General features: G+C 37.8%; 1 protein-coding gene across 4 annotated transcripts in view; it reads left to right on the top strand.

The window, feature by feature from the left end:
- VPS13C (vacuolar protein sorting 13 homolog C) overlaps window positions 1–12,565 on the top strand; it is a 176,262-nt gene continuing 163,697 nt past the window's right edge. The window contains exons 1-2 of one of the 4 annotated variants that reach the window (XM_053928699.2): window positions 1–438; window positions 11,824–11,867. In XM_053928699.2, the coding sequence (XP_053784674.1) occupies window positions 339–438; window positions 11,824–11,867 (144 nt within the window). In that variant the 5' untranslated portion in view covers window positions 1–338. The remainder of the gene's footprint in view (window positions 439–11,823; window positions 11,868–12,565) is intronic. The other 3 variants (XM_053928697.2, XM_053928698.2, XM_053928696.2) reach the window with 3 other exon arrangements.

Genomic DNA, 12,565 nt, shown 5'->3' with positions numbered 1-12,565 from the left:
CTCAGTAACTCCTGCCGGCCTTCCATTAGTAAAAATCCTTTTTCTCCAGTATAGGCGCTCGGGTGCAGCCGCCAAGGCAGGCCCCAAACCGGTTTCTCCGCCGCCCCTCCGCCCGCCCTGGACTGGTCGGCGCGGAAACCCGCACGAGGACGCGAGACCGGCGCCGGGTCTAGGCACCGCGCAGTCCCCGCCGGCGGCGCGCCTGCGCACAGGCCGGGTCACGCGCGCGGCGGCGGGGCGGGCCGGCGCCGGAGGGGCTGTCATTCGCCGAATTTTCACCGCCCACCGCTGCACCCGGCTGTTCCGGCGCCTCCCTCTCGCGCCGCCTCAGCCCCACCATGGTGTTGGAGTCGGTGGTCGCGGATCTGCTGAACCGCTTCCTGGGGGACTATGTGGAGAACCTGAACAAGTCCCAGCTGAAGCTGGGGATCTGGGGCGGTAAGCGAGAGGGCGCGGCCGGTGGGTTACCGGAGCGGCCTAACGGGCCCACGGTGCGGGCTCCCCGCCCGGGCTCCAGCCCCGGCCCTGCTCCCTTTGCCGCCCGAGACCCCGCCTCCGAGGAGGGCGGACGGCGGGGCCCTCTCTCTGGGCGGCAGGTGCGAGGCGCCGGGAGGCCTGTGCCTGCCTCTGCCTCCTCTAGGTCTCGGGTGATCCGGTCCGGCAGGGGAGATCGGCAGGGTCGCGCTCGCGCTGCCCGGGGTTCTGAGGCCCAAGCCCCTGCCCTGTCCCGCCCTGCCTACCTTGGCGGGGGGGGGGTCTCCCCTCGCAGCCCTCAGCATGAGCCCTTCGGCTCCATAGCGTAAAAAAACCTTTTCTGCCCCTGTGCCGCGTGGAGTGAGGATGGTTGCGCGGTCGCACACGTTCAAATAAAGTGTCATCAAGGAAAAAGAAAATTGCGTTTCGCAGTTATCTTCGCTGAAATTTTATAGCGATTTGGACCTGGCTTCGTCCCCTGGGATTGCAGGGTTTGGGAAGGGATGGGCAGGGAACACCATTGCGAAAGGCGTGTCGGCAGGGCTTCTGGTTTTTAATACTGCCAGCTTCCGAAGAAGTGATTTCTTCTCATCGCGTTTACTTTTCCCTCAAAGAGAAGAGGACTTTCAGTTTTGTTTTGGAGCAATAGAAAGGGATTCGAGCCACGACCGGAAGCCTCGTTAATGAGGTGCATGCCCAAGAATATGCCAGTGTGTCTGTCTGTAGGGGTTAACGTGGATAGAGGTAGACAGTAAGTAGTATGTTTGCACTCTTAACTATTTGCAGTAATAACGCGTCAAGCTTTGGGGACATAGGTAGGGATACTCTCTAGCTCTACCGAAGACTTTTGGGAATTTTTGTCAGTTTTGGAAGGAAATCGAAAGAATGGCTCAGAAGGATGGAACTGCTCTTAATTCAGTCAACAAATAGACTGTGGCTGTTGAGCGCCTGAAATGTGGTTATCGTGAATTGAAACGTGCTCTAAATATAAAATACACACCAAGTTTTGGAAATACTGAGGGGGAAGAATGTAATATATCAATTTCTATGTTGATTATGTGTTGAAATGATAGTATTTTATATTGGATTAAATACAGTGTAGGAAGGGGGAATCAAAGAAAAAACAACCCAGAATTATCTTCTGGGGGGCGGGCCCCTTGTACCGGGCCATCTGAGTGTTCAGGATCCCGTCGGTATCGGTGAACCAGGCGGCCTTGTTGGGAGAGACTGGGTTCAGCGTCAGTGGGTTTTTTTGGAACACCCTTTCGACACGTTTGCCCATTTCCTGATGGGTAATTTACTAGGCCCTCTCCATGCCGAGCCTTTGGCAGATTTTGACCCGGATCTCTCCCCAGAGTGCCTTTTTTGTTTGTTTGTTTGTTTCCCTGATGAAAAAGTCCTCAAAGGGAAACATTTTGTTAATGTGGAAGATGTGAAACAAACGGAAGAAGCACTAGAAGGCATCGAAGTCAAGGAGTTCAGAAACTATTTTGAGCAGTGGAGAAAAGTCTCGATAGGTGTATTACATCAAATGGAGAGTATACTGAAGGTGACTGAAGTTTAAGCATGTAAGAATAAATGCACAATTTTTAATAAATAAATTCTGGTTTTGGGGGTCCCTTCTTGTATTAAAGTTTATTCCCTGTGTTTCTTTTTACCTTAAAAAACAACCTGACCCTTGAACATGTTTGAACTAAGTGGGTCAACTTACACTCAGTTTTTTTAAACCTGTCTTGTTCAAGGGTCGACCGTAATTACTTGTGTGAACAGTATGTATTTGTATGGGCAGTGTTGTTAAGAGAACCATGGAGTGCTACCTTGAAGTGTGCAGCGGCCTGCTTTTAATCCCGATCATTTGGTTCAGTGTGGTTTGCCCAACAATACATACTTTGTTCACATGCACCAAGGAAAGAAGGAGACATTTAAGGAATTAAATATCCAGTGTCTTGTGCAGGAACCAAGTATTTCTTCAACATACTGTGAAATAATACAAATTATTCCTTCTAGTTTGTAAATGTTACTTGAAATCTGAAAAGGCACTGGGCATTTAGGAAACCTGGATTCTAGTTTGTGTTGGACAAGCACCTTACTGGGCTTTAGTTTCTTCACCTGAATTTAAACTTTAATAGAAAAAAATCATACCAGATAATATGACATTCATATATAATCACTATTCAGAATCACTTAGTTATAACGTTGTGCCCTATTTACCTCATAATTTTTTTAAAAGAAATAAAGTTTATTGATGATTTTGAAGATTTCCTCCCTACCAAATCTTATTTTCCTTTTTATTTTTCTTCAAAATTAGGGATTAGAGTAGGGTCTGTGCACTGTCAATGCTCTGTAATTCTAATGTAAATGTTTTTTACTGTGAAAATTTGAAGTACACTGCTTGAAGATTTTGAACTTTTTCACAACTGAAATTAAAATGCCATAATTTTACTTCATTTACCCCACTTTTTTTGGCAAAATGTATGAAAACAGACTTTTTTTTTCATCTCATTTTCTTCCTTTTAGAATAAAGTATTCTGCCAATGGCCAACATCAACTTCATAATAGGCCTGAGCAAATAAACTTTTTCTTTTTCAGGAATCATATCCAACGGAAGTCCAATCAGAGATCCCTCAACTCTATGAGTCCACTTCTGTAATGTTTTGCTGCCTTTTATTTTTGTGGTGGTTATAAAGGAAGCTCTAAGTCATGACCTTTTACCGTTATTGCTCAGAATATTTTATTCATAACACAATTGCCGCATTAAAGTAGAAAGGTAAAATATGTGAGTTGGCTATTTCTAGTCTTTGAAAATATCCTTGAAGAAATTTAGACTTTTTATGGTTAACAAGTGAGAATATTAAGTCAATTTAATAAGATAGCTGATCTTTATACATCCGTGGTATAGACAAATTTGATAAAGAATTGGAATTTTTACATAATCTTATTTGAAAGCTATTTGCTCTAGCAAATAAGGTTTATATGCCATAAAGTATGGCTTTTCCAGTTTTTTTTGGTGTTGTTAAATTTTAACATCTTGAGAAAGGGAAGAATTCAACCGGTTGCATTTCACATAGGTGATCTTACTATTCCAAATGATAAACTAAGTTGATACTTCTTCACTGGAATGTTTGGCTAGGCTAAGGCAGTGATTTTCAACCAGGGATAACTTTGCCCCCTCAGGTAAATTAGGCAATGTCTGAGACATTTTGATTGTCACAATAAGGGGTGGAAGTATGCTACTGGTATCTAGTGGGTAGACCCCAGGACAAATAATTATCCAGCCCCAAATATTTGTTCAGAAACCCTAGGCTAAGGAAAATACTGAGATTGTTTTTGCATTTATAGGAGACCATCAAGGGGCTGACCAAGGTGTAGAAAGAAGTAAATAAGGACTTAAAGAAAGTGTATCTCATGCAATTTATAACTAAGAAACAGATGTCTTAAGAAGTGACTGAAAGATGCAGTGTTAAAAAGGCATAATCTTTGCTTGGATGAAATCAGGAAGTAGTTTTAAGAATCAAAATGAAAAAGATTGTGCTGTATATACATTCATATCTATGCATATACACACACACACAGGTACATACATATACACATGTATATTTCACAGTGAAATCCACAACGAAAAGTTGCAGAGTGAGAAGGATGGGGAAATTACCTGAATGTGTAGAATCAGGAAGTATTATGTGGATATTATCTTTAAATTGGAGAAGCATTCTTTAACTGTCAGTTTCCTTATCTGTGAAATGGAGAAAACACTGTGAGATAAAAAAATGTGAAAATGCTTTGTAATTATAATCATTAAAGTGTTAATGCTGATAGAAATAGTGATACTAAACAAACCTAGCTGAGTGATGGAAAACAGCCTGCTTTGTTTTACCTTATTTTCATGAGTATGTTTCTTCTAGACTTTAGACTGTAGGTTTTTCATAGTCTGTAGTGTGATGATTTTGTGTAAAGTCAACACCATGTAGATAAACATTTCTTATTTCCCAAACAGATTTCTTAAAATAAACAAAACCAAACTATTTGCATTTAAATTTACATTTAAAATGCTTTTATTACCTGCCAATAATACTTTGTAAGTCGGGTTTTCAAAGTTTGAGAAAAGTGCCTTGTGGGTATATTGCTGCCTACGCAGCTAGGAAGGTTTATCTGGACATGTTGCACAGCCCTTGGCGGTTTGAGGTGTGTCCAGGATATAATTGTTTTAAGAGTAACAGATATTTGAAAAGGCATGTTGAAACATCAGATCTTTGACGATTTGGTTTAAGTAGTAGTGTTTGTTATGTAGAACCTTTGTCAATTTGATTTTTCAAAATGATTTACTGTGTAAAGTCAGGAAAATCCTCCATTCAGAATTCTGTTTCTCTTATTTCCATTTGACCAGTAGAATGTTACTTATAAGCCTTGATGTGTTGGATGTCAGGTGTGGCTATAGGGACCAAGAATAGTTGCCAGGTGGAGTGCTCTCATAGTTTGAAGCTCTGCAAACCAGGCGGAGCCTGTGCTGATTGATTACCATACTTGTCCTTCACCTCACCTGCCAGTTATTGTTGGAGAGGAGCAGCCTACGGAAGGAGGAAACCTGGGATCTAATTCCATCTTCGATGCTGTCCAAGTGTGTGGCGTTTGGCAAGTTACTGAACAATGATCACTGGCTTCTTTATATAAGTGAGAGGGTTATTCAGGGTAATCTTTTCTGGCTTTAAACTTTTGTGATTTGAACAAGTTCAGAGCAGCGTGTGCTGCTTCATTAGATAACACTGCTACTTGCTCTACTTCTACAGTAGGAAATGGTAGTCAAATAATGTATCTTTCTGTTATGTTCTTCCCTCAGTACTGGTGAAGAAAGGCCACAGTCATGAAATATGACAAGATAAATGAGGATAAATTGCAATCTTTTGGTGATGTTTGCAAATCCAGATCTATATATTATACTATCTTAATAGGTGGCTGTAGGGAGCAAGAAAAAGCAGGCCCCTTTGCTTCTTTTTAGCTTGACACATAAAATATGGCACATCTAAGTATTTCTAAACTTGCAGAGGAATAGAGGAATTTTTTTAGTCCTATCGTCCCAGTCAACACTTGATGTATTGAAGTCCACGTTTCTTATTAGCTTGTCTATAGCATGTAAAATAAAGAACAAAAAGTTCAATATTGTAATGTATATGTTTAGGCTCAGTTATCACCGGTTAAAGCAATGCTTAAAAGTTTACATTGAAAACACCTTTCCACAGATTTAAATAGCATCAAACATTTAAAATTTACCCCTTTTTTGGAAATAAAACTGGAAGTTGGTACTTCGGTAACCTTTCTGCTTTGCCACACTGCTATGAGATCCCTGAAGTACACTTGAAAAGGGGAAAGTTCCGTGGTCACATGGCAGACTTCCAGCTTTCTTTGCCCAGACTTGTTTCAGTAGGGAAATGGAAAGAGTGAGAGTTAATTGTTTCCTCCCCCTCTCCCACTTTCCCCTTCCCAGACAAAGTCACTCTGAACTCCTATTAAAAGGTGTCTAGATTGGTTAGTTTGGGTTGAATAAGTTACATTCAACAGAAATGAATTGCTACAATATTTCACTAAAACATTAGTTATTAAAATAATTTGATTTATTCTTAAAACAACTGATCAGTCATTTAGCTCACTTCTGTGGAAAATGAATGTTTAAATATTTTGATACTTTTAAATAAATTGATGTTTATTTTATAGATACATAAAGGAAATCTTTAAAAATAAATACAAAGCACTACATATTCTTTTTTTCATTATTTTACAGTATACAGAGCTCGTTTCATATTCTAGGGCATGGCATTTTTGTTTGTTGGTTTATTTATTTGTTTTTAATCACAGTTTTGGAATAATTTATGTGTTTTATTTTAGGAACATTGACCAGGCAGTCAGGAGACATGGGTTTTTGTTCTTAGCGCTGCCACAAATTAATTGTATAATTTTAGGCTTTAATTTCTTCATGTACAAGTGAGAGGAGATTAGGTTTTAAAGATCTTTATGGTCCTAAAGGGTCCTAAATCATAACTTGTGAATTTTTGTCTTTTATTTTAGGAAAAATGCAAATTTTGAAAAAGTACTAACACGGCCATTTCACAGTGTTAGCTTCTGCTTGTGTGTTTTCCACTGTGGTACTATACTGATGCAAACCTTGACTATCCAACTTTCTGGTTATTTTCTTGTTAGTTGCACTGATTTTAGTTACCATTTTGGTTTTTGAATTTCTTCACACTCTTAAAATACAAAAACCAGAAGTGAGTCCACCAACTACAGGACTCTTAATGCTGAGTCTAATTCTTATATGGCATTTTTTTTTTCCTTCAAGGGGGATAGAATTGTCTTCTGAATTAAAACCCTTTTTGCTGTGCTATTTTTTTGCAAGGGGGATTGTGTGATGTTCTGAACACAGCATTGGCATCAGATTTGAGGCCTGGCTCTACCACTTACTACTGGGGTGTCAAACTCATTTTCACCAGGGGCCACATCAGCCTCGTGGTTGCCTTCAAAGGGCCAAGTGTAATTTCAACTCCTTAACAGCAAAGGAGTAGTTACATTTGTACAGTCCTAAAATTATTTCGGCCTTTTAAAGGCAACTACGAGGCTGATGTGGCCCCTGGTGAAAATGAATTGGACACCCCTGACTTACTAGGTTGACTTAGTATTCTTAGACTAGTCATTCAGCCCCTCTAAGCCTCAGTTTCTTTGCTTAATCTACCTGTCTTGCTTCCTTCACAGGAGGCTGGTAGGATCGAGTAATGTAAAAGATCTGAGAAGTGTTCTCTAAAATACAGGTTTATAGTCTTATGGTTGTTTCTACCCCAGTATAATGTGCATCCTGAATCAATTAAGTCAATATTTATGGAGCACCTACTATGAGGAGAATCAGAAAGGAGTTTATAAATCAGGTTGGGGATTTATATAGTTCAGCACCATAAGAAAGGTACAGCTAAACCTCTGTGAAAGTTCAGACAGATTATTTCTGACTGAAGGTATTGGACATCAGCACTATATTTCTTACATTTACTGCACAGGCTCTTATGTGTTTTAAAAGCCATTCTTGGACCGAGGCAGGCTTGTTCCATAGTATGCCAGGACCATTTGATTTTTATGCATAAATATACTAACTTGATTATTTTCTATAATTTAGCAAACATTTCTTTTTCTATTATGTTTGTTGAGATGACTCCAATTCTGCTTACCTTGGTGTTATTTCCTAATTTAATGGATTTACTTCCATTTCTGTGTTCTGGTTCACTGGTAAAAATTACTAGATAAATTTTGATTTAGTATTTACCCTTTGAAGGTACTTAAAATATCCTTCAAGAGTAGCTTTGAAACTTACGTGTTTTACTCTCCAGCCATGTATGCTCATCCAAAAATGTTTCTAGTTTATTGCTGAGAACTATACAGGGTCAAAATCAGAAACCTTCTCTTCTGAAGCACTGACTACATTTACTGCTTACTCTCACCCTTTAGGCCTGTGAGTCCATCATAGAAGAAAATTACTTCGTAGAATTTCCTTACTTGTTTGTTACCTTGGTCTCTTCCAAACTGTACGGAATTAGAGATGCTGGATTGAGGGTTTGGCTTTAGTGCCTTCTTTGCTGGCAGAGTTAAGTTTATCCATCCCCACAATTATTCATCATTTCCCCCACCCCACTTTTAAGGTTAGACACAAATATTTACCCTTCTTCCAGTTCTCCAGGAACTTCCTATGGCCTCTATGTATTCTTAGCCCAGGTAATCTGGCTATGGCAGTACGTGACTTGCAGGTGTATGAAATTATGATGTTAATCTTGATGTAGAAATGTAAAGTAAATATTAACCTTCTCCTCAGTATTCAGTTAAATATAAAATGGTTGATATTTAGGAAGGGTATTTAATTTTAGGCTTCTAAATTATCTTATTTTAACGGAATTTTTGACATTCATAGGCTAGACGGTGAAATTCTTACGTACGCATCTGCAGAAGAGCACGTACTTCAGTGGAAGAGTAGTTGTTAGCACAGAGCCCTACCAGCTAAGGCATCTTCTACTGGTTGAACAAATGAATGCACTTTCCCCCTGGTGTTAATCTGAAATATGCTGCTGTTCCTCCCCTTTTCTTTGTATTAGGACTAGTGGCTCCTCCTTCAGTGCAAATAATTTTTTGAATGTATCATTCTTATTTTATTGTTATATTTACTGTTTGTCAGATAATATTCCCATTTTTCAGAGAGGAAGTATACATTTGTTTGCTAGATGCTAAGTAGCAGAAATAGATATTTTTTATGTGTCTGTAGATAAGATAGATATGAGATATACAAGCAATTTATATAAAACATTGGGATCATATTGACATTAGAATTTACCTTTGTTTTGTTTTTCCCCATTATAATTTGTATAATTTAATAATATAAAAGTAGTATCTGGTTATTATAAAAACTGAACGTACTGGAAAACATTAGTAAGAAAATCCTTAAATCCTAGCCCCTAGTGATACTGTCTTTTTCTTTATCTTTCTAAATATACTTGTTCAACTCTGTTAGCCATATTGGAAGTTTTCAGTGTTTCACATCTTATGTAAATACCGTCTACTCATTAAAGAACCAGAGTGCCGCAGCAGTACCGACAGCCCACTTTTTATAAGGACATTTATATTTTTATACAAATTATGTTAGTGCCTTAACCATTGTTAAAAAAAATGCTTCACATGTAATGCAGATTACTTCAGAGCCCTTCTGGTGGACACTTGACCCACTAGTTGAGTATCACTGGGTAGAACAGTCAAAATTTATGAGCAAGTTTGCAAGTCTCCATATGGGCCTTAGATCTTGTTAAACTAGTTTGGATTGCTTTAAATACGTATAGCATCTGTGCAGATCCCGTCTTTTGCTTTGTATAGAGTTCCCAATTGTAATTTTTTGTAATTCATTATCTGAAAGGATTAAATCCAGGAGTATTTTTCTATTCTATGTAGTTTTTGTTCACATGTTACTTAAGACTTTTTATCTTCAATTCACAAACACGTCAGTTTTCCATGAGTACTTTAATATCCCTACATTTGGTTAGTGACAACATCTTAGTCAATTCTACTTCCAAAATAACATTTTACTCTGATTCTACTTCAAACCTGAAGTTACTGCCTATTTCCACTTTTAATTTCTCTTCAGTATATTGTAGAAGCTACCTGGCTGCCTGTATTTTTTTTCTTTCCTTTTCTGTCCAGTAGTAGAAAATACTACTTAACTGCAGTTAAGTAGTATTTTCTTCCCATTTCTTACCTCCTTGTCTCCTTTAATTACAGTTTTCAACAATTTATTTTAGAAAAATGTAAATACACACAGAAAATGAGCTTTGTTGTGTGGAGATAGCCACTGTGATTATAGTGTCCAGTCTGACAGTTGTTTATTCTCTGTTTATGTGTGCATATGTAATTTTTAAATTGGATTGATGTGGGCATTTTTTAACCTTTTTAAAAATTTGATGTTTTGTGAACATTTTTCCATATTTGTCTATTTTTTCCTCTATTTTACAGATTTATTATAATTTATCCTTGCTTCTTGGACATTTTAGCTTCTTGGAATTTAGTTCCTTAGGTCCTTCCTCCCTCCCTCCCATCATCCATCCTTCCAGCCATTCTTCCTGCTATTATAACCAATGTTGCAATATCCTTGTAGCTAAATTGTTTGGACAGTTTCATGGTTATTTTGAGGATTCTAGAGTAATGGTTCTAAAGCAACTCTGATTTTGTCATCTCTGTTATACATATTTCGTCTCTCCGTTGTCAGCAGTCTAAACTTTTCGTCCTAAGAACTGTCTGTCTGTCCTCTTCCGGGCTTTCTGACTTTATCTCTCTATTCTTCTCTCACACCCTCCAGCTCCACCAAACCTTTACTTGTGGTTTCTAAAATGTGTCTTACTCACGGATGTCTGCTTGCCCTCTTTTCTCATCCACCTGGTAAATATTTCTTCAGCTTTCTAGCCTAAGCTTTCTTGTGAAATTCTTGATCTCCTTAGGCGCAGAGTGAGGTGGTTCCTTCTTTGCATCCTGTAAACTCTTAGTTTACAATAGAATATTTCCAAAATTTTAGAAATTTAGTCTCCTTTGCTAGGCTGTGAGCTCTTCAATAGAAGGGATGTTGTACTAGTCACCTCTTTCTGTCCAGGACCTAACTCAGAGTGGGTGCTTAATAAATGGTTGAATAAATCTGAGGTCTGGAGAAAAACAAATCTCTAACAATGGCATAATAAAACTAAGTATACTTTTAATTCACTCCAGAATACTGTGAGGAAAAATTTACTTTATTGAAAAATATTTATGGAGAATATAGGAAGCATAGGATTTTTTCAAAATAAATGTGGCATGAGTGATGAAGAATATATATATAAAACTGAAGAATTTATGATTATATTTAATGTTGAAACTATAGTTTTATTAACCTTGAGAGATGTAAGTGAAAGAAAGGCTTTTGCTTACGTTTCTATGTAAGAATATTTAAATATCGTGTATTGACAAGTATAGGTACAGTATTTAAAATTTGAGTCATGTAACAGTATTATTATGGCTTTAGTTTTACAACTTAACACCTGAATATATTTAAGAAAAGTTGGATTAATTAAAGAATGTTAGAACCAATAATCATTGGGAAGGTAGGGTGTTTAGAATTTTTAAAAAAGGTTTTATTTATTTATTTATTTCTAGAGGCGGGGATGGGAGGGAGAGAGAGAGAGGGAGAGAAACATCACTGTGTGGTTGCATTTCGCATGCCCCCTACTGGGGTACCTGGCCTGAAACCCAGGCCTGTATCCTGACGGAATCAAACCATCAAACTGGCGACCCTTTGATTCCCAGGCAGGCACTCAATCCACTGAGCCACTCCAGCCAGGGCAGATATTTAGAGTTTTAAAACATTAAAACCAGATTCCTGTAGAAAACATTCATTGACAACATAAAGAAAAATTCGTGAGTTACAGGATCATCGATCTGTTCTAATAGTCTTCTCTTTATGTCCTCGTTTTGAGATTTTGGCTTACTCATTCAACATGCTGGATTCTTTTTTTTTTTTTTTTTTTTTTTGTTCTAAAGTTCTTTCAGTGTGAAAGTCTCCAAATTCTGTCTATTTAAACTGTCCATTTAAATGTTAGGCATTTTAAATATTTTGTAATTTCTTTTGCATTGGGCTGATCTAAAATATGTTATAGCTAATAAGTCCTGTCCATGTATAGCAAATCTTTTGTGCTAATAGCTTTTTAAGTTCTTGAAGTTTGCTTTGTCATCATTGTCTTCTTAGCACTTAGCACAGTGTTTGGTACTGACAGGCTTTCCTCACTGGTATATTAACTATGTTTTCTTCTTTTTTTAAAGGTAATGTGGCTTTAGATAACCTACAGATAAAAGAAAATGCTCTGGTAAGTTTAAACTGTATTTATTACTCATTTATTTTGGTAAAGTCTTAGAAACCCTTCGTTAGTCAGTGTCTGGTACCAGGTACCAGATACAGTGGTTGAGTCGCTCAAAGAAGGATTATTTGTTTAACTGTTTGCTGTAGGAAAATCTGATGTTAAAGATGTATAAATTTTTTTCCTGCTGGTCAAAATTGTATGTCTTGGAAATGGAATGTTTTTCCTTGACCTAAGTTGACTGTGTAGTTTTATAGTAGGCATTTGTCTTACTGAAAAAGTTTCTTCAGAATTATCTTTGTTTTTCAGCTAAGGGCTTGATTTTAACAACTTATCTAATGAATAATAGTATTTTGGAAATATATTAAAAGTCCAGTCATATAATATTATGGTAATATTAAGAGGTTAAACAGATTTTTTGGACTTTAGCTCCAGAGAGTAGTTTGTGTAATTTACTACTGAGCTAAAAACAAAAGAATACCCCATTCTCCCAACTCCTGACCCCCTGTTAAGCTTTAGCCAATGTATTAGACTTAATTTGAGTGTGTGAAATCACTTAAGAATTAATTTGTTCTTTAATTTATTCTTTAATTTAGTAGGTCACATTTCTAATTAACCTACAGTATGTTTTAAAATCCTATCTTTGACTTCTGCCTGATGAACTGTTATGCGGGAGAACATTATACATAGAATGCTTCCATGACATG

This window comes from Desmodus rotundus, chromosome 7 (assembly GCF_022682495.2).
Source record: "Desmodus rotundus isolate HL8 chromosome 7, HLdesRot8A.1, whole genome shotgun sequence".
In the NCBI taxonomy this organism is placed as follows: Eukaryota; Metazoa; Chordata; class Mammalia; order Chiroptera; family Phyllostomidae; genus Desmodus; species Desmodus rotundus.
Note: the sequence above shows the minus strand (reverse complement) of the source record. Positions and strands in the feature narration are given on the sequence as shown.